The sequence below is a fragment of the Octopus bimaculoides genome, chromosome 3, assembly GCF_046866305.1.
Source record: "Octopus bimaculoides isolate indiv1 chromosome 3, ASM4686630v1, whole genome shotgun sequence".
Classification (NCBI taxonomy): domain Eukaryota; kingdom Metazoa; phylum Mollusca; class Cephalopoda; order Octopoda; family Octopodidae; genus Octopus; species Octopus bimaculoides.
Genome location: NC_142930.1, coordinates 66,574,897 through 66,602,520, shown reverse-complemented (window position 1 = coordinate 66,602,520; position 27,624 = coordinate 66,574,897). Strand labels below are relative to the sequence as shown.

Sequence of the window (27,624 nt, the reverse complement as noted above, 5' to 3'; positions counted from 1 at the left end):
GCAGTGTAACGTATAAATAGAAGAGTCAATAACGACGGTTAAACGTTGGATTGCAATACGTGCAGAAAGAAAGCGAGCATTGTCAAGGCAGTTGGCTCGAAACCAGTCAGCTCAGTTTGTACACTATCACCCTTCTACTATATTGCTGGACCTACGACTTCTCTCAGAAAGACATTTCTCGTGAGGTTCGGTGCAACAAGAATACTTGTGTTGATTGGTGAAATTCTGCCATTAGTTGCGTGAAACATGCTTAGATGACAATCCTCAGCAGATTGGAGGGATTGACGATAACAACGAGCCGATCGTCGTGAAGGTGGATGAGTTGAAGTACTTTCATCGAAAATATCACCGGGGTCAGCGACGAGGAGGTCATTGGGATTTTGATGGCGTGGAAAGAAAGACAATCTGGAAAGTGTTTTTTCGTCGAAGTTCCGGACCACAGTGAGAACACTTTGCGTGTAATCACAGTTCAATGGGTTTTGCCATGCACTCATATCTTTAGCGATAGCTGGCGCTCCTACAACAATATTCACCAATGGGCTAATGACATTGATATGATTTTACGAACGTAAGACAGGAAATTACCGATAAGATGATTTAATAGCATACTTTTCTTATTAGTAAATATGCTCTCTCTCTCTCTCTCTCTCTCTCTCTCTCTCTCTCTCTCTCTCTCTCTCTCTCTCTCACACACACACACACACACACATATGGACTCGGTTGATGCGGGGTGGGGTTAAAAATTTAAATTCCAAATTTTTTGTTGTTTCAATGGATGACTGCAGCATCATTCCATAAAATGCGTTTATGAGAAGGAAAATATTGAAAAACATCAATACGTGTTACAGGGACAAAGAAACGAGGAAGGTATTAAGTGGTCGTGGGATGTGCTAGAAACAAAAGCTAAACCCCCCTTAAATCGCACACCTTTTCGTCTGATAATTATTTTGAAATTATAAAAAGAAACAAATTGCAAATATATTTGTTTAATTTGCTTATCGCCATAATTGCTTCTATACCCGCTCAACCTGATCCCTCTTATAGCCTTTCTTTACCTTGTTGACAGTGATCCTCTGTAAAGACAGCGGAGTCTAAGTTTGAATCTTTTGACCACTAATAAGTGTCTTCTATACAGAGAATGTAGGGATCTCATCTGCGAACTATATACATATGTATATATATATATATATATATATATATATATATATATATATATATATATATATATATATATATATATATAAAACAAAGTAAAGTTGTAAGATACTGCACGAGTGAAAATATATATGAAAGAAGGTTTGAAAATGCAATGGACTTTTGGAGATGTTTATTGACTTGACCAGTTTCACTTTTTTAGAAAAAGATTGTCAAAAGTAAAATGTAAAGCTTTGTATAAGCTTTGTTGTGTTAAGTGCTGATTATCACAAAAGTATTAAAATACAGTTATACATTCTTTTGTGTCTGGGGAGAGTCATTTTTTTTTTGTGCCTTATAATTTAACACACTCACCGGTAAAATTTCCACTTATTTCTTATTTTTATTTTCCTAAAATTTTCGTTGTGTCTTGTAGCCTTTTCAATAGACTTGAGTCTGTTATATTATAAGACACAAAAAGAAAACGTCTTTCCCAAGACACAACAGAATATGCTTCAACACACGAACTCACATAAAGAATCTTGCAAACCAAATCCCAAAACGAAATATATATTCTTTGATAATGATAAGAAAATATTAAAAACAGTTTACAAGAAAGTATTCAAGAAAGTATTCGAGAATGGGACTACAATAAGTAATTTGAGTTCAATAAAAATCATGTTTGTTTGGTACAAAAAATTGAAGAGGAATAACTGACCTATCTGTCTGACATTTTCTGTCGTGTGTGTAGCTAAGGAATGTTTGCTATTTTAAGGGATAGCGTGGGAGGTTGGTTGGTGGGGGAAAGGAAGAAAGGATTTTTTGTTTCTGGGCTAGTCTCTCATGGTTCAGTGGTTTTTGGGACTGGTCTTAGGGGTTAGAATGGTGTCACACACACACACACACACACACACACACACCATTTTTTTTGCACAAACGTTACTATTCCAGCAACACTTTTGTTGGTCCTTTGGTCCTTTTCTTTTCTCTCCTCTGTACTAAATGAGTCTTCCCAACTTACCCGCGTACTCTAGTGTCGTCAAGCTTTGGTTTGCTCAATTGGATGCGTATTTTCCGCCCATGCGGCGCCTCACCAGCAGCAGCAGCTAAATCTTTTGTACTGTGGGATGCCTGCATCTCTTGCACGTTCAGTGAAAGATCTCATCACTCACCCATGTCCGGACGCGACTTACGTGTCCGTCAAATTGACGAAGTTGTCCGTAGACTTAACTTTGTGTTCGCTTACGTCGATGATTTTCTCATAGCTAGCGACGCGCGTGAAAATCATCTCCGACACTTATCTCAACTTTTTCAGCGTCTTCGCACCTACAATGTGCTAATCAACCCTGATAAGTGGTTTTGGACAGACCTCTCTGGAATTCCTAGGTCATTATATCGACTCTAATGGTATCCGACCACTCTCCTCCAAAGTCGATGCAATTCAATGCATCTCACCTCCCACTTCCTTACACCAACTGCATCACTTCTTGGGAATTGTCAACTTTTACAGGAGGTTCATACATAAATGTGCAGACAATTTACTTCCCTTGACTCAACTATTGAAAGCAAATACAAAAAACAAAAAAACTCTCCTATCACTCTATCTGCCGAGGTATTATCTTCTTTTGAGTCAACCAAGAAGGAAATAGCTTCTGTTCCTTTGCTTGCACAACCGGTTCCTGATGCTCGTCTCTTTTTAACAGTTGATGCATCGGATTCTGCGGTTGGTGCTGTTTTGCAACATACCGTCGACAATCAAACTCGACCTTTGGCACTTTTTCTCGTCAATTAAAGCCAGCTGAGCGTTATTATAGTACGTTTGATCGTGAACTCTTAGCGATCTACCTGTCGGTTCGTCATTTTCAACATCAACTCGGGAGCCGGGATTTTGTGATTTATACTGATCAGAAGCTTCTTACGTTTGCTCTGTCATCTAAATCGGACAAACACTACCTTCGTGCTTTTCGTCACCTGGACTACATTTCCCAGTTCACAAGTGACATTCGGCAGATACCTGGAAAAGAGAACGAACCTGCTGGCGCATTCTCTCGTCTCCCTGTGTGTTCTCTTTCATCTCCTGCTGCAATCGATTTAACTGCTATTGCACAGGATCAGCCAGCTGTGGACACATTGGATCTAACTTCCACCAAGTTGTCCTGCTGCAAGTTTGCCTATCTTCCACCTCCGTCTGCTGAAGTCACAATCATTTGTGACACAGCTGCTGGTTCTCCCAGACCGTTTGTAGCTGCGAACCACCAGCGTTCTGTTTTTGATGCCTTGCATTCTGTCACATCCTGGCATCGCTGCCTCGGTGAAGCTTATTACGGCTCGGCTTTTCTGGCCTAATATGCGCCGCATGATCACCACTTAGGCACGCTCTTCTGCGAAATGCCAGCGCTCTAAAAGGCACATCCGCGTTCCTCTTAGACAGTTTTCTCCGCCAGAAACTCACTTTCACCCATGTCCACATTGATCTGGTTGGACCATGGCCTGTCAGTCGCGGTTTCTCTTACGTATTGACATGCGTCGATAATTTCTCTCGTTGGCCTGAAGCCATTCCAATAGTGGACATCTTCGCTGAGTCAGTTGCTTAAGCTTTCGTTTCTAACTGGATTGCTCGCTTTGGTGTCCCAGCTAAAATAATCACTGATCGTGGACGCCGGTTCGAAGCCTCCTTATTTCGTGAATTATCACGAATCCTAGGTGTTCATCACATTCGTACGACCAGCTACCATCCAGCTTCCAACGGGATGGTCGAACGTTTTCACAGGCAACTGAAGGCCGCTCTACGCGACACTCCTGATCCTCAGTCTTGGACAGAATTCCTGCTTATCGTTCTTCTTGGTTGTCGCACTGCTGTTAAAACAGGCTTAGGTTTCTCCTCTGCTGAACTCCTTTACGGTACCATCCTGGCGCTCCCTGGTACAATGTTGGCTCCAGACAATTCATCGCATTCTGATCCAATGTCGTATGTCACCAGACTTTGCTCGTATTTCTCGAATCTTCCACCCATGCATCTGCGTGACCAGTCTATTCCCTCTCACGTCTCACCGGGCATTGACAAATGGACTCATGTTTTTGTTCGGGATGATTCTGTCAGAGGACCGCTTGTTTCTCCTTATAAAGGACTATTTCGTGTGCTATCGCGCACACCCAAAACTTCTAGTCTCGACATCAATGATCGGGCAGAGACAGTGACAGTCGACAGACTTAAAAGAGCACATTTTGAGGTGCCTACACCTTTCGATGACACCCCAGCCACGCCCACTTTTGATCCTTTACAACCACCTACACACCCACCTGCACATGCACCTTTCATCACACCATCACCTGCACCTCCACATTCGTTGCCACAACCTAACACAAACAAACCCTATGTCACCAGGACAGGCCGCAGTGTGCATTGGCCCCCAAAACTCACCAGAACTATTTACATTTAACAACCTTTTTCCCTGTGACAGACAATTGTTTTCTTGTGCGCTGAACAATTCCAATGCCTTGCCATTGAACTTTGTCAAAAATTTTCTGCATGCCCTTTATATTGCTTGTAATCATTTTCTCTTGACTTATCGCATTTTGTACTACATCTTGCTGTTTGCGATCGGTGGCTGTCTTTGCTCTTTTCTTGTGCCTGCTCCAGTCATTCTAATTTCGCACTAGCGTTCTCAGGGGGGAGCCCCTGTAGCGAGGCACAAGAAGCCAGTGCCATTTTGAACGAGATCTCGCCGGTAGCCATTACCATGTCCGAGGCAAGAACGAGATCTCGCCTGCAACCATTTGCCATGTGCGAGACGTCAACGAGGCTTTCGCCGGCAACCGGTATTTTAGCAGGAGGATATGACGTGTACAGACCTATAACGAACCACGCACTGCTATAAAGATGGTCACTGAGAGCGAACTACATGAACGAGAACTCTGTAAATAAACGGCTATTGAATTGTACTCAGCTTGTGAACTTTTTCGTGTTCCAGATCCTTAAAACTACAAAAATAGTTATGATGGGAGAAGGAAATACTCCACAGGTATCATAAACCTTCCATTCCATTATATATATATATATATATATATATATATATATATATATATATATATATATATATATATATATATATATATATATATATATAGGTAAGTACGGTTTTGGGATCTAAGTAGGAGGTCAGTAAGCTTTAAGCATTTATGTCACTAACACAGATGACAAAAAGTGGAAAACATACGATAAAATATACATAACATTGTGACACTCTTCTTAGCACATGGAAGTTACAAGGAATTTTGATAAACTGACAGTCACCATACTAAAGCTACAAAGAATGTGAATAAAAATCCAAAAGATAAGGGGTGAAACAGGTAAAGTACGGACTACAATTGTCCATCTCTGGGCTGCAAATTAAACAACGTGGAGGTAGCAGGGATCTGAGGATTAGCTAAGTTGGTTTATGTTCGTTACAATTTATGTAACAGACTTAAGTTTGCTATGAAACAATTGTAGTCCTTACTTTACCTGTTACGCTCTGTTTCTTTGGGACATACATGTGTGTATGTGTATGTATGTATGTATGTGTGTGTGTGTGTGTGTCTATATGTATGTGCTATCGTGTGTGTGTGTGTGTGGTAACAAAGAAAATAATATCATATGACGAAAATTACCAGTGAGACAAATATTGTATGATTTTTTCCCTTAATTTCGGTAAAGGCCTGGACGTCACAATGACGTATTTTCTAACTTTTGTAAATAATGTTAGAAAAAACTATGACGTTATTTCCTTCCTCTTGTAATAAATATATGTGGTATTCTCTTTAGTCCAATGTAATTCAATCATTTTAAATTTTAAGTAACAATATACATAAATATGTTGAGTGTTTTCACTGGAAAAACCCATGATAGAAATACCGCTTAGTAAAGCTTTGGAATGAGACCACCCATCAAAGGGGATATAATAATTTTAAACAATAACATCCATAAATTCAATATTCAGTCTAAAACAGGGAAGAAAATCATTTTGGTTCTTATAGTCACAAGGTACTGAATTTTTTATTCTATTTTTTTTTTTTTTTTTCCAGTCCGATATAATCACAATGTTCGCAATCTGAAGGCTATTTGTTGAGAATTTCAAATAAAAAAAATATCCATTTTTAAGTTATGAGGAAACAAATTTATGCTGGGGGTGGGGTCACACCTGCGTAAATATGTCAAAACAGGCACGTGGAAAAGGCTAGAGGATACACATACGGCAAAACATCGTGACTGTAACAAGATGAGGGCACTAGTCTAATTATGACAGTATGTAACAATTTACAAAACAACAACAAAATCTCTTGAAACTATAACAAGCAGGGCGAGACAGTAGTCTGGATAGTTTTACATAATAATGTATAAAATGGTTGGACAGTTACTGAGAGTAATTATAAAATACAATTACTGTAATGTTAACATGAGATTTAGAGTCATCGAGTAAAAAAAATAAAAAAATAGCAGTCACGGAATACAAAACAATTAGGGAAAAACCAGCCGAATAGGAAGACTTTACGTGGACGCTTGAGATACTACAAATAGTAACGAAATCGAAGTGCAGAGACATCCCACAGTCTTAAGGAGCTTTGGGATAAAGTAATTTTAGATAATTTTGAAATAAAAAGCTAGGAAAGTAACGGCTTGGAGTACTTTTAATGATAGTTTGATCTAGGTTCAGACCATAAACAATCTTTCTGCTGATGAAAGAAATCATTTAAAAAGAAGCGGTAAAAATTTAATGAAAGAATGGAATCACTCAGAAACTACTATTTGCTTCATTAAATTAAATTAAACAAAAATATTTTCTATAGACACCATATATTGCTGATTACAAAATAAATATATTAAATTTCACAACCATTGTCAGTCGGGGCTTGTGGCGCAATGGATAACGCGTCTGACTACGGATCAGAAGATTCCAGGTTCGAATCCTGGCAAGCTCGAATTTTTTTTTCTGTCTTAAAGTATATAAAGTTTGTGGCATAAAAAGTGGAGTTAAAAGAAAGCAAAAACGTTGAAATATAATAAAATTCGCTTGACGATCGAACGAAATTTTATCGTTATGTAAAGAAAAAGAAGACAAGATAAACAACGCAAAATGTGAACTACTTGATCAAGTTCGACATCGGTCTAGATAAAAAGCTTAGCTCTGTCTGATCAGAGACGGCTTTAAATCTTTTCTCTTGCTAATATCCGCAGTAAAGACCTAAACGTCGCGTAATCATCCTAGTTCTCTGATCCAGATATAAAAATCATATAGGTGGGGTTTGGGGCACAATAAGTAATATTTACAGCATTTTTGACTTTGAGAAAAAAATTTTTTTCTTCTTTTCTTAATAAAAGTTCACTGTATCAGTTAAGCAAATGACCTTTAGAAGCATTAAAAACACTAACGTATTCAGAACACTATTTCAGAAACTTATCTCCGTTCTCTTTGAGCATATAAAAGACAAATTTAAATGGGGCAAAATGAGTAAGACAAAATAAGGTAAATTTGCCTCTTCAATTCTCCAGAATTATATCTGAAAAAAAAAAAAAAAAAAAGACTCATACACATCAATATCCATCCTCAGACATCAGAAAGATAAGAAATGCAAAGAAAAAAAAAAATTAAATATCTAGGTCATGGAAAGATGGCACATGATATGAAATTACTGGAACTCTGTTAAATCTAAAAACTCAACATAAAATATTCTCTATAGCTTCTTCGCAATCAGCTGAAGTGACTCTCTTCAAAGAGAAATTATTGAAACTAGTCATTACTCATTTTGCCCCAAGTGAGACAAAGATGATGCAACACTAATGATTTCAAACAGGCAGGGAGAATGAATGAGTAAATACATACATACATACATACATTGAACGAAGAAATAAGAACTCACAGTATGGCAGAAGCCATAGCCACTCATAATAAAAAGGAGTACTGGTGGAATGTCCCAGTAAAAATCTCAATAAAATGTAAACATAATAGATCTGACAGTAGTTTGGGATGGAGAAGCGAAAAGGTGTACAGTTGTGGAAATCAGCTGCCCAATGGATGTTAACATAAAACTAAAGATCAGTAAAAAAGAAAATACCGGCGCTGAACTATTGAGGAATCTACAGCTACTCTATCCAGATTACAAGTTCAGGTTTATACCTGAAATTATTGGGGCACTGGGATATGTAACACACTGTCCAAGTACATATCTTGAGAAATTTGGCTTCTCAAAACCAGAAAAGAGAAAGCTGATTCGAAGACTACAGATCCAAACCATCACTGGAACTGTAAGGATCTGTAAAACTTTCCTGAATTTTATCATTTAAGTATAAATGCGCATGTCTAGACATGCAACTATATGTGTGAGAAGACATACATAAAACAAAACATACAAAACTGCACACATGGACGTACGCACGCGCGCACGCACACACGAAAGCGCGCGTGCACACAGAAAGGAGAAAGCTGATTCGAAGACTACAGATCCATTGGAACTGTAAAAAATTTTAAAACTTTCCAGAAGTTCTTCATTTAAGTATATATGAGCATATCGAGATTTGCTAGTATATGCATGAGAAGTCATGTATGAAACAAAACATACAAATCCTTAATTCATAAGCTACAAATGATCATGATATTTTGGGACTATAAAAATCTGTAAGACCTTAAGATTTAAAAGATGACGGTTAAATCAGGATACTTTGCTACCAAGTCAATGGCTAGTCAAAATTTACTCTAAATTAAAAAAAGAAAGAGAAGACATACATATGATGCAGGTACCTATGTACCTATCATCATAGGTGCATTAAGTTATGTATAAACAAAATTGCACAAAAACCTAGAAATACTCGGTTTTACAGTGAAAGAGCAAAAAATTTATGCATAATCTCCAAATCCAATTTATTAGTGATACTGTGAAGATTTGTAAAACGTTCCAATAATTCTCCATTTGAGATTCTTACGTGAATAGATGCACACACTTGGATGTATGCATCGACAATTCAAACCAACACACGTACTCAATCACATATTTACAAACTGGGAACTCTCTCAACTCAAACAGTGTTGTTGCTTTGTTAGTGACTGGCTTGTACATTCATCCATCCGTCCGTCCGTACGTACATACATACATATGTATATTTTTTCACATGAAGTATTTTGTTGAAATGACCAAATGCAACCTCGATATGACATGTATCTATCAACACTGTTAAAAGTAAAGATAAATTAGTACCATCTTCCTAGTACACACTTTTAACATTAGGTTATGTCAATCACATATATAAATTTGGAGACCTATTTAATCAGCAATCGTTTATTTCACCATCCTCATCATTATTAAAATTGGAATATGATTCTGCAATGTTGCCAAACTCTGTTGAATGGTTAACAATTTGCAGACATTCCAAGAGCATGTGGAGTAGCATAACTACCACCACACGACCAGACAGGGAAACACGTACGCAAGAGCTGGATAAACATGCTACAGGTTAGAACTTCACTAAGTCTGAATCAGTTATTTCCCCCAAGAAGTATAATGCAAACCTACGAAGGTTCCTCTAAGCGGTTGCTCAACTACTATAAATAGCTGTCAAATCTCACTAAAATTATGTCCAAGAAATTGGATAACGTAGTTATCCAATAAAAAACGAAAGGAAGAAAAAAAAAAGACAGGATCAATATAGCTGGAACAGCTTTGGTCATAGGTCTACTAGGTCAGAATTGATCAGAAACATGTGGTATGCGTATGTATATGTATGCAGAAATATTCGCAGCTAGTGGTATTTGTAATCTGCACAATAATTATTTGCATTTGTAAAGATTTTTTAATGTAGAGACACCTTTTCCTTCCTTTGATGTTATGGAGGTTTACTTTGCACGTAATATCTATTAAACCATATCCAGTATAATTGATCGCAATGATCATTTTGATAGCTATGAATTAGTGATACCGAGATCAATGACTTATGTGCACTGCTTGCTTATGTTTAAATAGACGTTGAGTGACACTTGTAAAGAAGAAAGTGAACAATAGGTGTCATGTCAAATAATTTAACTCTATGTTCACCACAAGTATCTTTTGGTTCAGTTTCAATTGTGGTCTTTTAAGTGAAAAAGTGCTTGAAATACTCTAAACTTCGGACAATATTACATTGAAAAGAAGATAAAATGACTTGAATGTTTCTACTAATAATTATCTGTAGTTTAAATTTTATTTTCATTTATTTTTTTCTTTCTTACTTTAGTCACAAATCAGTGTCGGTTGGTGTCTGTAGTTAAGTATAATTTTATCTAACATGGAGGATGACGTGTTACAGCAACTCAATTCAGATGGTAAATATTTACGAAGTTACCTCGTTTATTTAACTATTTTGCAGTCTAAAGTCTGTTTGCTTTTCGTAAAATTACAAACTCTGTTTATACAGCCTAAATTTGCTTCACTATCGTAATTGAATGATAAAATAATACGCAGGATATTTCATTGTTTTATTGACAGTGGTAAACTAATTGTTGTTATGTTTGATCTCTTGACGACGGACACACCTGCAGCTATTAAACTCTGGGATGATAAAGTGTTGAAGTATATATATATAAAGAAATCTGCTGATTCTTAAAGGAGTATGGGGCAGAAAGTTATGAGAAATATGTAATTTGTCATCATCGAGTTAAAATGAATTGAAGTAGGCAGGTGTCTGGAACATGATACTCATTGTAATGTATGGCTTAAAATCATTAGAATTAATTGTATGGAGGAAACCCAGTAAATGTTTTAAGGTGTAACTTTTAGCCGCACAAAATAAATAATAGTTTTTTTTTTTCGTATTTTCAGAAAAATAGCATTACGTTGAAGCACCAAGCAGCTATTTAACACATACACACACACACACGCAAGTGCCTTCGAAAAAATACCTTGCAATTTTTCTTCCGGCTCTCTTTGGTCTGATTTCAAATGTTGCCGAACTCAGTTTTGTCATCCATCATTTTGATGTTGATGAAATAACGTACCATCTAGGATTGAGATCGATGGTATCCACCAATTCCCTTCCCACAAATTTCTGGCGCTGTACCTGTATAAGAAACTACTACTACTCATTTATGCATTCGATAGACTCTCTTTTGAGAGTTTATCTTTCTGTCAGAAATATCACTTGTGTTTAATCGAAGCTGGTGACCTACTGAATTATGTAGATTACTTACAAACAATGTTTATTTCTCACTGTGCTGCGTTTATTCTCAGGTCGGCAAGCTGGCAAAATCATTAGCACGCTAGGCGAAATGCTTAGCGGTATTTCGTCTGCTGTTACGTTCTGAGTTCAAATTCCTCCGAGGTCGACTTTGCCTTTCATCCTCTCGGGGTCGATTAAATAAGTACTAGTTGCGCACTGGGTTCGATGTAATCGACTTAATCCCTTTGTTTGTCCCCTCTCTGTTTAGCCCCCTCCCCCTGTGGGCAGTAAAGAAATAAATTTTTCACTGTTCGACAATCTGTTTATTAATCTTTTCAGCTAATTTCGTATCAATACTGTTTATCAATATTAATTTATACAACATTTAAGATGATAAAATTTACTACTTTAAATTGAAGTAAAAGTTTATCTTGTATAACTATTACTACACATTACTGCTTAATTCCAACTCCATTTGTCATCATTTCAATGACTCAGTGAGAAGTTTTTGATTAATTTTATATTTCTTTTCTTTAGAAACCTTCAGCCCATTCCTGGACGATAAGTTTGATGTCAAAGCTCATGCTAATAAAACTATCCAAGGAATTGCTATAGGGGAACAACTTGCAAAACTTACAGATGGCATGGCCATATTGGACAAGGAGATCCATAATCAGGTCAGAAAATCTCTTATTAGTTAGTTGTCGTCATCATTATCGTTTAGCATCAGTTTCCCATGCTAGCATAGGTTAGATGGTTTGACTGGGACTGGTAAACCAGAGAGCTGAACCAGGCTCCAGTCTAATTTGGCTTGATTTCTACAACTGGATGCCCTTCTTAATGCCAACCACTCTGAAAGTGTAGTAGGTGCCATTCACATGTGACTGGCACTGGCCACAAATCACCACCACAAATCACCAAAGATCTCGGTCACTTGTCATCACCTCCATGAGACCCAACATCCAAAGATCATGCTTCACCACCTTGTTTCATGTCTTCCTGTGTCTACTTCCACAGGTTCTCTAGCGTATATATTAAGAGCATGACTAGCTTTTGAGTTAAGGTTTATAACAGTCAACTAATAATTCAATGTTTTGTATCCTGTTGTACTAGTGATATAGAACCCTAATTCTTCTGTCTTGTCTACTCATCTGTAATAAGTACTGCAGGGTTGGAACCAAACTTTCACGTAAGCAGTTGGAGCACTAAAACTGAGGAGAGTTTCATTATCTTGCAGTGCTATGATGGTGACATGTCTTATATATACTCTCATGAAAACAAAGTCTTCTGTGGTGCCTCTACGATCCAATGGATTGTGAGACTTACCAGTATTGTTATTTTATCAGAAAGAAAGTTAAAGATGTTGCAGAAATAACACAATATTGCATTAATTTGTACTTAGTTATCAATATTTAGGTACTTGAGGGTGTCAAGCTAGCAGAATTGTTAGCATGTCAGACAAAATGCTTGGCAGCATTTCGCCCATCTTTGCTTTCTGAGTTCAAATTCTGCTGAAGTTGCATCTGTCCTTCATCTTTTCAGGGTCAATAAAATGAGTACCAGTTGAACACTGAGGGTTGATGCAATCAACTTAACTCCTCCTCTGAACTTGCTGGTCTTGTGCCAAAATTTTAAACCAAAATTTAGATATTTGGTTACAAAACTCTTTGCAGTTGGTAAAAATAAAAACAAACATTTAAAGCATTTACTCTTTTTCAGAAATTTTGAGAAACAGATTTCTGGAACTTTTAACATTGAAAAATGATACATTTCTGCTTCTCTTTAACTTATTCATCATCATCATCGTTTAATGTCCGCCTTCCATGCTAGCATGGGTTGGACGATTTGACAGAGGACAGGCTCCAATCTGATCTGGCAGAGTTTCTACAGCTGGATGCCCTTCCTAATGCCAACCACTCTAAGAGTGTAGTGAGTGCTTTTATGTGCCACCGGCACGAGGGCCAGTCAGGCAGTACTGGCAACGGCCACGCTCAAAATGGTGTTTTTTACGTGCCACCTGCACAGGAGCCAGTCCAGCGGCACTGGCAACGACCTCGCTCGAATGTTTTTTTTTTTTTATAAAATTCTTTTACAATAAAATTTAAAATGTTTACATTTATTGAAATAATTATAATTTTGAAGTAAATCTTGTGACATTAAAAAGTTATATGTGGTGATAATACATGCTGGTACATGTTGGGGGCTTTAATACCCTAGTTTCTGGATTCAAGTTCTTCTTTGAGACTCAGCAAGGATCAATAAAATACCATACTGGAGGCGTTAAAAAGTTTTATTTCACCCACCAGTTTCTGAATTTAAATTTCACCCACCAGTTTCTGAATTTAAATTTCACCCACCAGTTTCTGAATTTAAATTCCTCAAGGGAGTCACTACTCTCTTACTAGAATCGATAAAATTGATACTAATAGCATAATGTGGAGCCTGTTGTTGTTTTAAAGCTACATCTAGATCTTTAATGATTTCTACATAATTGAATGAAGAAACTGCTTCTGGCATTAGTAGCTGCTGGTTATGAAGTTTTCTTGTTCAATTTGTTGACTTTCTAGTCAATTTTATTTACACTGTATACATCATCATCATTTAATGCTGGGTCAATAAAATAAATATCGTTAATGAAAAAAATGAAATCATGTAACACACTATAGAACCAGGTATAAGAATATATATTAAGTCTTTTAATCCTGAGCTTCTGAATGCCTTTGAGCCAATATACTGAGCAATAAGTTTACAAACATACACGTAACAGCCTCATTCACTTGAGTCTCACTCAAAATTTGTTTGAGTTTCAGCCATTGAGCAATAATTGTCCTATAACCAGTCACTAATTTTCAAAGAGTTTATCTTACTCCAAAGTAATTGTAGTTTTATAAGTCAGAGAACATAATTGAGTGTCAACTGGGTCCAAATGATGATGTTTTGGTTGTAAGGCTTCACATGGATATCTAGGGGTTCATAGTACGAATTATATGAACTTTTTCTATATGTGTACACTCATAGAAAAAGTTCATTTTTATTTTATTATGTACAAATTTTTTTTACATTACTTCTAGATTGTAGATCATCATGAAGATTTACTTTCCCAAGCTACTGGTGTGGAAACCCTTGAAGGTAACTGATTACAATTTGTTAAAAAAACAGTTCCCTAAATAATTGTTAAATAAATACATTGCTAAAACTTGTAAATATCTTTATATCACTTTATTTTGATTATAATTTATTTTTCAATTAATTCAAGTGAAAGCAGTTATAGTACAATTTTTGATTTCTGAAAATTTTGTTAATTTTTTTTCTTCGTTATCAGGTGTCCTTCAAATGATGCAATCAAGAATTCAGTCCTTGCTCTCTGCAATGGAACGGTTAGTTAAAAATTTTTTTTTTTTTTTATAAATTTGTTTCCTACTTGGCCATAAAACCTTTAACAGAGAGAAAAACAGAAAAAACAAACAAAAACTTGCAGACTACAAAATCAACACATGATATAAAAAAATCACAATAGCATATCCGTCTTGTTTATTTTGAAATCTTTTTCTTAATATCAGTCTTACCATGGTGGATTGTTTTTTTTAATGTGAATTTGATTTTGCAAATTCTTAGAGGAACTTATTTTACAGTTGAATTTTCCTCCAGTTACTAACTATTGAGGTAGACTGATACAAGTGAAGTAATGTGCATCATCTAGAAGAAACATATCACATTGCCTTGCAGCAAGGTTTGGACTCATGCCTTGTGGTATGTAGTTCAGCGCATTAATATGACAGTTTGTACTTTTAATACAATAGTTAATTTTTTTTTTGGACATTGATCTGTTTTGATGTATGACATGATATTAAGAATATTTTTAATGTGGCAAAACTCATTTAACTGATGTTTATAAGAAAGATTACAAAAAGCTCCCAAAATATTAGAATTTGTTTCTTGTTTTTTGCTAATTAAAGCTTATTCAGTTTGTTAATGTTTTGAATTAATTTTTGCCAATACAGATTGCTATTTACCACAGCAAAATTTTAAAATGTTTTGCAATTCTCTTACATCTAATAAACATACCAACTTATACTTGACAACTGACAACTGTTTGCTGCAAAAGCATTGTTGTATCTTATTTTCAGAAGGCACAACAATTATTTTAGAAATCCTTTGTTATAACATCTGTTGACTTTGGGATTTTAATATTCTGGGCATTTCTAATGATCTGTTGTAAACAAGAAAGTAAATTTAACTTAATATACATTAGGGTAAAATATCTGAAGGCAGTCCTTTGATTTATTATTTTTCAATCTTATAACATACACATGTTGAGTCCAAAGCACTATATTTTACCCTGTTAGCTGCTGCAAATTGACATGTGTAGTATGCTCCTCAGCTAGATGAAGTATATTTGGAACAAGAGTGTGGATTGTGCTCAGTTGTTTAGCTAACCAAATGTCATAAGTCTGAGATTATACAACACTAAGGTACATATAATAATTTGTAACTCATCCAGTATTTCATCTTGTGTAGTGCTTTAACCTTTCAGTGTTTAAACCAGCCATATCTGGCTCAATTACTCTACCTGTTTTATGTTAAAACTGCCCAGATTCAGCTTCTCACACCTACTCTACAATGTCAGTCTAAAAATAAACAATCACATCATTGAAATCTCAAAGTTTTGGGATACTATACAACTAAGTCAAAACAATGTGAGTAAATAAGTATTACATTTGATAAGAGTAATCTGAATACTAAAGGGTTAAGGAAAGATAAACAAAAATAGTTTTTTTATTGAGATTGGTTGACACTGCTAAGTGATGTTAACACTACTTATGCAGTAATGAGGACAGATACATTCTGAAAATTTTAGTGACAATTCTTTCTAAAATGCTTTTGTGTCTTTCTATTTTTAATTTCTTTACATAGAATTCGGTGCAAAGTAAGTGACCCATTCAACAAAATTGTAATGAGAACTGCACAGCTAAGAAGATTACAGGTCAGGGAATTGAATTTTTAAAATTTTATTTTGAAGACTTTATTATCATTTTGAAAGTTGATTTCTTCGTTTTTGGTCACATCTTATATATAGTGGTCAGTAAAAATGTTAGTTTAATAGTGATCAAAATTTTCAGTAGTCTAAGTTATTTGCAACTAAAAAAAATATGTCATGGTATATTGTATATTGATTAGAAAGAACATTTTAATATTTTGAGTAGAATTCTTCATAGGAAAATTATTAAATATTCCTTATCATTGCATAAAAATATGCTACATTTTTTCTCCTGTTAGAATCTTGTGATTATTTTTTTTATAGTTAGGCCCTAGTTAAATGAAAGCCTAGAATTATACTTTATTGAACTTGGTACTGTAACCTAACTAGTCTGTTTTTCTACCGTTATATATTCTGACCGCTCTTACAATAATTATGAAAATGTTTGTGTACAAATGCTTGCATAAAGAATTTGAAGAATGATAAATAAGACTAATAATGCATCTCTCATGAGTTTTAAGGGACACACAGTGTGTCTCTGTTTCCTTAGTGCTCAAAACAAAAGCTTAAGACATAATATATTTAAAGTACCATATTTGAACAAATTACCACAGCAAAAACTTGGAGAACATGTTTTTTTTGTCTGTGGCAATTCAAAGATTCACCATCATTGCTCATGTCTAGCTATAACTGCTGTTTGTTGATAGTATAAAACGGTTGGACAGTGGGTTATTTTCTGCTGGTGTTGTGTGCACAACTCTTCTGCTCCACAGTCTAAAATATCTTCTTTGGCTATTCAATCTAAATCTATTTCTTTAGCAAATGTAGGTTCTACTGCTCTTTTATGATAACTGCTAAAAAATCAATGAATAATAATTCTCATAGATATAGGCGGTTCTGAAAATTAAAATACCTGATATTGTCATTGTTCAGAGTTTAAAATAAAACAAATAGGTTTAATATTTTAATGTACTCGATAAATGATATTGAAGAATGTATGTGTATTAATAATCATACATGGGTAATAAAAATTTATTAAATGGTGGGGAAACATCATAAAGAGCTATTTAGCTTTTAAAAACAGTTACTTCCCTTACATCATATGCCGTGCCAGCTACTGTTGCAGACGAGTCTCTTGGAGATTTTTTTTTTCTTTATCACATAAAGAATAATATAAATTGTGTATTGGTGACACGATAAGTGATTTTTTAAATATTTCTCTTCAGGAAGCTTGTGATCTTTTGCGACGGATTATTCGCATACTTTATCTAAGTAAACGACTGCGAAGTCAGCTTGAGGGAGGTGCAAGAGAGATAACTAAAGCTGCTCAGAGTCTCAATGAACTCGGTAAGAGAGCAAATTTCCTTTTTTCTTGCGTATAAAATATGCGCGCGCGCACATTCTAATAGAAGCTAGCTCCAATATCGTAAATTATTACTGTTTCACGTCTATGATTGTTCAAATGTTTGAATAATCGGACACGTAAACTTAGACTTACGATTCAAGAAGTTTGTAATAAGATATACACATACTGAGTATCCCAAACCATTTGTAATGCGAACAGATTTAATCATTTCCAGTCTATATTTTTTCATTGTGACTAAAAATATTTTGCACGGCATTTGTTAAGGGTTTTCCACCTGGATAGTTATAGCTGTGTGATTAAGATGCTCGCTTTACAACCATGTGGTTTTTGGTTCAGTTCCACTGCACTACATGTTGGGAAAATGTCTTCTGCTATAGTCCTGATCTGCCCAATACCTTATGAGTGAATTTCGTTGATGGAAACAGCGTGGAAGCCCACTTTATGTGTGTGTGTTTGTGTATGTCCACCATTCACCTCTTGACAATTGGTGCTGGTTTGTTTATATCCCTGTAACTTGGTGGTTTGGCAGATGAAACTGATAGAAGAACTAAACTTTTAAAAAATAAGTGTTGGGCTCGATTTGTTTGACTAAATCCTTCAAGGTAGTGCTCCAGCATGGCTGTAGTTCAATGAATGAAACAAGTAAAAGATGAATGTATATCTACCTATTCCAACCTAAAACATGGACATTAAATAAATGATGATGATGATATTAAAAAGTAATAATTAGACTTTTTTAAAAAAAAAACCAGCCGTAATTTGAATAAAATCTTTGTAGTTGATTGTAAACTTGTGTTCACATATCCATTTTATATTTCCTAGAGAATGTTGTCTCCCTTCGTAGGTTTCATAATACAAAGTAGCATGTAAATATGGAAGGAGAGATTCACATATTGTTTTTAATTAATGCAGATTATGTATGTGAAGGAATGGATTTAAGTGGAATTGAGGTGATTGAAGCAGATCGTCGATTCATTAAACAAGCTCGCAAAGATGTAGAGGCACAAGCTCAGAAGATGTTGGAACAAGGAATGGAAACACAGGTGAGGCATTTGCTTTATCCGTCTGATAATAATAATGGCTGTATGTTTGTATAAAGTGCCACTTTAGTTGTTAGATCCTAAAAATCAATGTGCCACATAAAAAGCACTGGTGCTGGTGTCATGTAAAAAGTATTGGTACCGGTGTCATGTAAAAAGTATTGGTGCCACGTAAAAGGCATTGGTGAAAGTGTCACATAAAAAGCACCCAGTACACTCTGTAGAGTGGTTGGCGTTAGGAGAAGCATCAAGCCATAGAAACTAAACTGAAACAGACTATGAAACCTTGCCATTTCTTGTTAAACTGTCCAACCCATGCTAGCATGGAAAACAGAGTTAAATCATGATGATGATGACTTTTAACCAAAGAACTAAATGACCTTTAATACGAGTAGTATGTTGGCCCTTTAACAAATATCCATTCTATACTAAATTCCTTAGCCATTTTGACCAGCAACCAAATGAGGGTTGCTAAAATTATAAGTAGTTTAGTACATAGCTATGTAGGCAGGCTGGTACATACATTAAAAACTAAATGCATATTTTTTCTTTTATTTGTTGAATCAGTGACAATTACTTGTGCAAGTAGGTGAGATTGATGTTAATGTTCTGTTTAAAATGTTGCAGATCATTACATTCAGGAAAGATATGAGTGGGGAGACGATTTCAGATGTGCTGGAAAGGAAGAATTGGGTGTAGTGGCAAGTTGTAGTAGTTGTATGGCTAAGGAAGGGTTGGAGGCAGCAAGGGTGAGGAGAAATGAAGAGATGATTGGGTTAGGGTTGCCTGAATGGTGGAGGTATGAGATCAATCAGAATTGAGGAGCAGAAGTCATTATAGTAGCAATAAAAAAAAAAAGACAGAGAGAGGAGGCTATAGCTAGAGGCCAGAGTGTGTTCATTAATGTATGTGTATTTGTATATCTATCAATCTATCTATCATCATCATCATCATCATCGTTTAACGTCCGCTTTCCATGCTAGCATGGGTTGGACGATTTGACTGAGGACTGGTGAAACTGGATGGCAACACCAGGCTCCAATCTAATTTGGCAGAGTTTCTACAGCTGGATGCCCTTCCTAACGCCAACCACTCAGAGAGTGTAGTGGGTGCTTTTACGTGTCACCCGCACGGAGGCCAGTCAGGCGGTACTGGCAACGGCCACGCTCAAAATGGTGTCTTTTATGTGCCACCCGCACGAGCCAGTCCAGGGGCACTGGCAACGATCTCACTTGGCTTGCCGGGTCTTCTCACGCACAGCACATTTCCAAAGGCCTCGGTCAGTAGTCAGGTCTCGGTCAGTAGTCTATCTATCTATCTATCTATATATATGTATATATATATATATATATATATATATATATATATATATATATATATATATGTATGTATATATATATTTGTGTGTATATATTTGGTGTGTGTATATGTATATCTTTTATCTTCCATCTTGTTTCAGTTATTAGACTATGCCCATGCTGGGGCACCACCTGAAGAATTTTTGTCAAACTAATCGATCCCAGTACTTATGTTCTTTATAAGCCTGGTATTTATTCTATCAGTATCTTTTGCTGAACCAGTAAGTTATGGGGACACTAACACACCAACACTGGTCGTCAGGCAGTGGTGCAGGACACAAATGCAGACACATGCACATAGATATATAAACATGTATATAATGGGTTTCTTTCAGTTTCCATCTATCATATCCACTCACAAGGCTTTGGGCAGACTAAGGCTATAGTTGAAGACACTTGCCTAAGTGCCACACTGTGGGACTGAACCTAGAACCATAAGGTTGGGAAGCAAGCTTCTTACCATATGGCATTTATAGCTATCTATATATATATATGTATTTATATAAAATAATAAGGATTATTTTGAAGTATTATTTTGAAATATTAACTTGCTTGGAAACAGATGAGTGTTGGTGACAGGACGGGTATCCAGCTGTAGAAAATTTATCTCAATGAATTCCATGGAAAAGTGAATATTAAAACAACAACAATGGTGATGATGATGACAACAATGACCTATGAATGGGTTGTGCAGTTCATTAACTATTTGACCATTTCACTTCTGTTTATGTATAGTAGGATTGTTTGATTTGAGTAACAACCACTTTCAAAAAGATTAGATTTGTGCATTGCCAGTTGAAATGAATATTTTTTTTTTTGTAAATTTGTTATAGAATCAAAGTCAAGTGGCAACTTCACTGCAAGTGTTCTACAATCTTAATTCTCTCTCAGCAACTGTGAAGAAGGTTGTGAACAATTGTCGTGAAACTCTTCACCAAAATGTTAAGAACTGTCTTAATATGCAGCTTTTACAACAACAGCTTCCCTCGCAAGGTCAAGGTCAGTTGATATACAAATTTTTGTTTTTGCTGTTTGGTTAGGAAGCTTGCCTTTTGACCACGTGATTTTGGGTTCAGCCCTACTGCATGGGACCTTGGGCAATTGTCTTCTGCTATAGCCTTGGGCTGACTGAAGACTTGTGATTGAATTTGGTAAGCAGAAGTCCTTCTGCTTCCCATAACGATTCATTCAGTTAAATGCATTTATTGCAATCATAATGATTTGCTGTGTTTAACCAGAAGAGCTGACAGTTTTTGTTTCATCATCAGTTGCTCTGATGTGTTCTGGACACACCAGAGCAACTAAATATCCCCTGGTAACAAGCGTAAGCCTCAAACGAGAGAATTGTTTCATGGTGGAGTACTGAATAAGCTTATTTATAAATGATGCATAGTGTGTTGATTTTATGATGCTAAGATTCAATCTCCTCTCACAGAAAATACCCCCTCCCCCAAGTGGTATCAAGAAAGGAATCAAGTATTATGCAGGAATACATATCTGACTTATTTGTTCTATTTAATGAAATAGGAAAGTATCTGAATAATTAGGTTTTTTGTTGAAGTTATTTGAATCTGACTCTTCTTTATGTTAACTCTTCAAGTGTTCCTGCCTTACTTTGTCATATTGAGCCATCCTTTGAGCCAAACCTTTGTTTCTCTGGATTCTTCCATCATGCTGAGATCTTCTATTGGGTTTTTGGGGTGCAGTTGAAAGATTTTATTTACTTGTTGTAATTCAAGGGGACTAATGTTAGAGCAATCTCATTACCTGTTCCAGGCCTGTGGGAGGATTAAGTTTAATTCAGTAGACTAATGTGACAGCCAGCAATTGTACCCTTCTTTTATTATTCACATTAGTAAGTTCTACTTTCTGATTGTACCTATTTACTACAAAATTTACCAGGTTATTGAAAGTTAAGTACCTTTGCCAGAGGTACAGTTTAGTGTTGTAAGTGGGATACCAGTCATAATCTTCTTGGCCGACCAGTTAAAGTCATATTGACTCAACCAGCTGCTACCCTCCATTGTTATTACTTTGCTGTCTAAATGTCTTTTTAGGTGGTCCTGGCCGAGCATTGATGCCAGTGACTGGAAACACAGCTGCCTACCGAGCGAATCTTTGGACTAACATGGAGAAATTGATGGATAATATTTATGCTGCTTGTGCTCAGGTTAGTTATAGTCTTTACAATATATCGCTGTTGTTATATATAAAAAGGTAGATTGATGCTGTATCTTAGTTTGTAATACACACATGCATATCCAATAAATGGATCATCTTGAGGTGGTTTAAAGCTATTAAGAAAGCCTGTCAAAATAACTGATGCAGCTGGAATTTGAACTGAATGCTTTACTATAACATTGATTGGCACTGAGTTCTGATTATTCTGGGGGTCAATTTTTGCTTTTAATCCCTTTGGAGTAAATAAAATATATACCAGTAATATATTGGAGTCAGTGTTGTTGATTATACAACTGACCCAGAAAAATTATCTGTGTTTAGTGCAAAGAATCACTAAGTGAGACATCAGTCTTGTGAGTGGCTTCTTTATATAATTAAATTGCTATTTCTCAAGTCTTTAACTGTTAACCATTCATTACAGAGTTTGCTGTAGTTCACATTAATTGTAGACCAGACTGAAGTTTGGTATTTCAGATATTATACTGAAGCTCAAACCTGCTGCAGTTGAAACTAAACATTAATATTATTATCTTCATTAGTTATCATGACTTCTCAACTCTCCATTTCAAAATGTGAAGACCTGAGAGACTGTTCTGTAGGCCAATTAACCCTTTAGCACTCAGATTTCTTTGTCAAATGCATTGTTTATTTATTCACATTGTTTTGAATTAATCATGCATTATCTTGTAGCTTCAAGATTTCAATGGTGTGTTTATATATTTTTAGAATCACATTGTAGCGTAGGTGTGAGAGGTTGGATCTGATCATTTTTAATATAAAACATGTAGAATATTTGGGCCTCATATGACCAGATTAAATGCTAAAGAGTTAAAGGCAAATACAAGAAATAAGACGTGTGATTGATTTAACCTGTTGGTAGACATTGTAAACTTCTTGAGAACATCATTTCACTATTTGCCTCTGTTATTCATCAGTTCATCAATAAGATATAATTTCCTGAAATTTCTTTTGAATAACTGGAAGGAATTGAAGTATGGCTATGTGGTAAGAAGTTTGCTTCCCAATCACATGGTTTTGAGTTCAGTCTCATTGCATAGCACCTTGTGAGTAGATTTGGTGAAGAAAACTGAAAGCAGCCCACCATAAGTGTGTTTGTGTGTGCATATATGTGTGTGTGTGTGTGTGTGTGTGTGCAGGCGTGCATGCATGCATGTGTTTGTGTGTTACTGATTCCTTGTGTGATAGTTGTAAACAAATGCCACTGTTATGCAAGTGGTGTTCTTTGTTTCTAATCTTTTATGAAAACATGTTTTGTCATGAGGGAAATATTAACTTACTTGGAGACAGGTGAGGATTGACAACAGAAAGGGCATCCAGCTGTAGAAAATCCCCCTCAACAAATTCTGTCTGACCCATGCAAGCATGGAAAAGTGAATGTTAAACAATGGTGATGATGGTTGTTCCAATCATCTTCATTACTATCACTGTTATTGTTATTGTTATCATTGTCTCCATTGTTGTTGTTACTACCATCACCATAGCCATTGTTATTACCATAATCCTTATAATAACTGTCATAATATGCATCATCATTATCATCATCATCTTCATCATTATCATCATCATTATCATCATCTCATTGTGAGTTTCATTGTCATTATCATCTTCACTCTTCTGTTTATCTTTTAAATATTTTTTTGTTATCATTTTGTAATTATTAGATACAGCATTTACAGAAGGTGTTGACAAAGAAACGTGACCCTGTCACTCACATTTGTTTCATTGAGGAACTCTCAAAGGTGTGTATAGTTTTCTTCATTTTATAGTTTCATATTCTTTATCAAGTTCATTGAGGTTGCACCATTGTTCCTTTTGATCTGAGTTCTTTTCTATAATGTCACCACTGTCTTTTAGAAAGATACAGATATTAAAAACTCCTACTTTCTCTCTTACTCCCTTTGAAGTTTATTTTCTAACTCCATACCACCAAGTATCTAAGTCTCTTTATTTCACTTGTGTACTGATTAAAGCAATAAAGTAAATGTTTATTCCTTAATCTTTAAGACGTTGGATGCTATCCTCTCATGACCTATCACTGTCACATCTGTCCTCACAACTTGCTTCTGTAGCCTCTTTTGTCTTCTCATTACCTACCAGTTATCGTCCCTAGAATTGATACACTTGTGATGGTCTTCATCATTATAAATTGGATTGAATAGCAAACTTTACTTTGGTGGAGGTGGTGACAGTGTATTTCTTGTGACATCTTCAACAAATGATTTTCAGATTAACTGTTCAGTACTTCACTCCTTCATACAATATTTTAGTGAATAAAAAGAAGAAATTATATAATTACCGAAACCTGCTGGATGTTGTTCATATTTGAACCTTTATATTTATATGTGTATTCTGTGTTTGGTTGTATAAGATTACATGCTACATATGAGGCGTTTAGTAACAGACTGTCGTAAGCACCACAACTTAAAAACTGAGAAAAACGCAGTCAAAGTTTCGCGACTTTCAGAATGTGGATATCTCAGCAAGGAATGAAGTTAGGAAGCTGATTTTGGTTTTAAATTGACTGTGAAGACATCCTCTAATCATTTCACCCATGGAAAATTATTTATTTATGTATGCATCTGAAAGATGAAACAAGGACTGTGTCTTGCTCATTTTGTAGAATATACCGGTACTACGAAATGGTGTATCACATTGCATATTTTAACCATAATACCTAGAAAAATCATACAGAGACCCCACCCCCGAAGGTAAGTATCTTTAAGAGGTAAGACAAGATAGTTAGATAATAGCCCATTATCGTTACGGATGGTAAGAAGGAATATTAGAAAACAATACAGGGACCACACCAAAGTTATTGATTGAGCATGTGTGCTTATGATGGTGTGTTACTAAACTCTCTGGTCCGAGTTTGGGTGAGTGAGCATTGTGTCAAAACCGTCGAGGTACAATTTGTTTCAGCCGGATTTTTGACTTTACTGCAAGCCTCACCGGTTATTCCTCTCAACTCTTTTGGGTCCTAGATGTCGAGACAAAGAAAATGATATATTAAACCTCGAAAGTGGCTGGGGTGGCACTTACAACACTCTGTTACTAAACGCCTCATATGTATTATATATTCACATGTGAAATGTTTTCATCTTTTATTGACTGAGGTAGAAATGCATTACACATTGTTTGGTGATCATGATAGTGTTGTCACATACAATATACCGAGTATTAAAAAGCTTATTTGAAATAGTGATGTGGTAAAATAGAGACAACACTGTTAATCTATGACTAATACGATTTTAGTTATTCCAGGAAGTATGGGACACAACACTAGACATGCTTTGTTTATCCTTCTCGATGAAACACATTTTCACTGTACTTGCTAATACAGCCATTATTGAATAGACTATATTTCACTTGAATAAACATGAAAGTTAGTATATTTTAAAGAATAGTTTGATGGGACTTTGATGTAAAGAAATTGAAGAAGTAGTATATTAGATTTTGTTTGGTTGAATTAATGTTTAGAGACTAATAATGAGAAGAAGAAATGTAGCTACAACAACTCATATGGAATCAAATGAGTACTATTGTTCTAACTTTAATAAGAATATTGAATTATTATTATTGATGCTTGTTTAAATATAATTATAAGTCTACTGATTTTTGTTGAGTTATCTCAAGCAGACACTGAAATAATCAATTTAACACTTTAGATCAACTTATAGATCTCCCATATCCTAGCTGTGCAGACATAGCACATCTAGCAGTGTTTTATTTCTTCATTTTTGCCATTAGGTATATTACTTGATTCTAGGGATTTTAACTCCTCTTCTAAAATTCTTTATTAAGTGAATAAATAAAAGAAATAAGGAAAATTATAGCATGGTGTGTGTATGTACATGTGTCTTTTGTGGTGTGATTGTATATGTGCTTATATTTTACTGGGTTGTGATTACTATGTTTTTAATTACAGACATTTTCTGAACTTGCCCAAGTTTTAGCTTGTTTCTTTAACCCATATCATATGATTCTACTCCATTTGATTGCTCTTTTTATCTTCTATCAGACTTCAGATGAACCCATCAACATAATGCAAGATTTCTGGGAAAGTGTCACAAGTATTTTGACTGATGAATTTAAGGCAGCTGCCCGAGGTATAGTAATATGCATTCTACCCATCCTTTTAGTGTTCCTTACAAGGACGAAATAACAAATTGTATCTTACAAAAGAGTGATGTCAAGTTTTTTTTTTCTGTTAGGATAGCTAATTAATATTCTATTAACATCTACTTAGTTTTTAACTAGCTTTAATATGTATATGTATCTAATGATTTTATATAATCCTTATGCCTACCTTAATATATATTTGTGTGTATTTATGTAAATGTATGTATATTTATTTTATTATATTTATTTCTTCTTACCATTCAAGATACATCTTTTCTGAAGCAAGCATTTGAAGGTGAATACCCCAAATTGCTACGTTTATACAATGATTTATGGAAAAGACTTCATCAGTTTAATGTTACGTCCAACACAGCTACAAGTGTAATCCATACAGATTTTTCTGCTATGGAATTCACTGATGATGATTTCTTTAGTCAAAAGGCAGCCACTAAGACTGGTTATGAGTAAGTCATGATGATTATATATTTACAGCTCTAAAATACCATCAATTTTCTATAATTAATTAGAAGAGTTAGAGCAGTGAGTTGGTAGAAACAACAGTCTGTTGACTTAAATGCTTCATGGTATTTTGTAATATCCCTTTTTGTTCTGGGTTCCAATTACATCAAAGTTGGTTTTGTCTCCCATCCCTCTTGGCCCTATAAAAAATTACTAGCGATAAAACTGAGTCAGTTCAGTGAACCATAATCTTCTCTGAAAATTGACTCTGTGCTTGGTCCAATTAGCTTGTTGGTTACGGAGTTGAAGAGTTTATGTGTTTGTATCCCTGTTGCTTGGGCCAAAGAAGGCTTTATGTGGTTATTTAACATGCTTGAAATAGTAACCAAACATCTCTCAAATTGCATCATTTGAAAAAGTGGAGATGCGACTTTAGTTAATATAGTATTAGATATCTCTAAAAGTATGTGAGATGGCCACAGTTGGCATGCTTTTGGTCATAGGTTTACAGGATTAGGGCTGTCGTGAAACTAAATGATAAGAACAGCTACTATTGTTTGGCTGAGTTCTTGCTAAAGCACTGGTATTTTTTCCCATATTTATCGGCCAGCAAGGTAGATAAGAAACAAGAGGAAGGTGATGTGGTGAACTCATTAGAAATTGATGCAGAGATTTACAAGGGATGGTCATAATTTTCTGCATGAGGATAAAGAAAGATTAAGTGACAAGGTGTAGTTATACACTTGTATTTCTGATAACAAGATATAAATTTAAAGTCTGTTATGGTATTGTTTTGTTACATTATT

At 35.4% G+C, this 27,624-nt stretch overlaps 3 protein-coding genes and 1 non-coding gene across 4 annotated transcripts in view; 3 read left to right on the top strand and 1 right to left on the bottom strand.

Moving 5' to 3' along the window:
* Positions 1-11,334, bottom strand: part of LOC106868149 (purine nucleoside phosphorylase LACC1) — a 44,143-nt gene extending 32,809 nt beyond the window's left edge. The window contains exon 1 of the mRNA XM_014913282.3: positions 11,040-11,334. The gene's annotated coding sequence lies outside the window, so the exon portion shown is untranslated. The remainder of the gene's footprint in view (positions 1-11,039) is intronic.
* On the top strand, positions 3,885-4,574 carry LOC106868151 (uncharacterized). Its single transcript, XM_014913287.1, has one exon. The coding sequence runs from the start codon at positions 3,885-3,887 to the stop codon at positions 4,572-4,574; it is 690 nt and encodes a 229-aa protein (XP_014768773.1).
* Trnar-acg (transfer RNA arginine (anticodon ACG)) lies at positions 7,020-7,092 on the top strand. Its single transcript has one exon. It is a non-coding gene; the product is annotated as a tRNA-Arg (tRNA).
* LOC106868148 (conserved oligomeric Golgi complex subunit 5) overlaps positions 10,408-27,624 on the top strand; it is a 34,029-nt gene continuing 16,812 nt past the window's right edge. The window contains exons 1-12 of the mRNA XM_014913279.3: positions 10,408-10,463; positions 11,834-11,973; positions 14,368-14,425; positions 14,619-14,673; positions 16,211-16,280; positions 17,501-17,621; positions 18,553-18,683; positions 20,872-21,037; positions 22,096-22,208; positions 23,902-23,979; positions 26,259-26,346; positions 26,625-26,823. Coding sequence (XP_014768765.1) covers positions 10,427-10,463; positions 11,834-11,973; positions 14,368-14,425; positions 14,619-14,673; positions 16,211-16,280; positions 17,501-17,621; positions 18,553-18,683; positions 20,872-21,037; positions 22,096-22,208; positions 23,902-23,979; positions 26,259-26,346; positions 26,625-26,823 — 1,256 coding nt within the window. The 5' untranslated portion in view covers positions 10,408-10,426. The remainder of the gene's footprint in view (positions 10,464-11,833; positions 11,974-14,367; positions 14,426-14,618; positions 14,674-16,210; positions 16,281-17,500; positions 17,622-18,552; positions 18,684-20,871; positions 21,038-22,095; positions 22,209-23,901; positions 23,980-26,258; positions 26,347-26,624; positions 26,824-27,624) is intronic.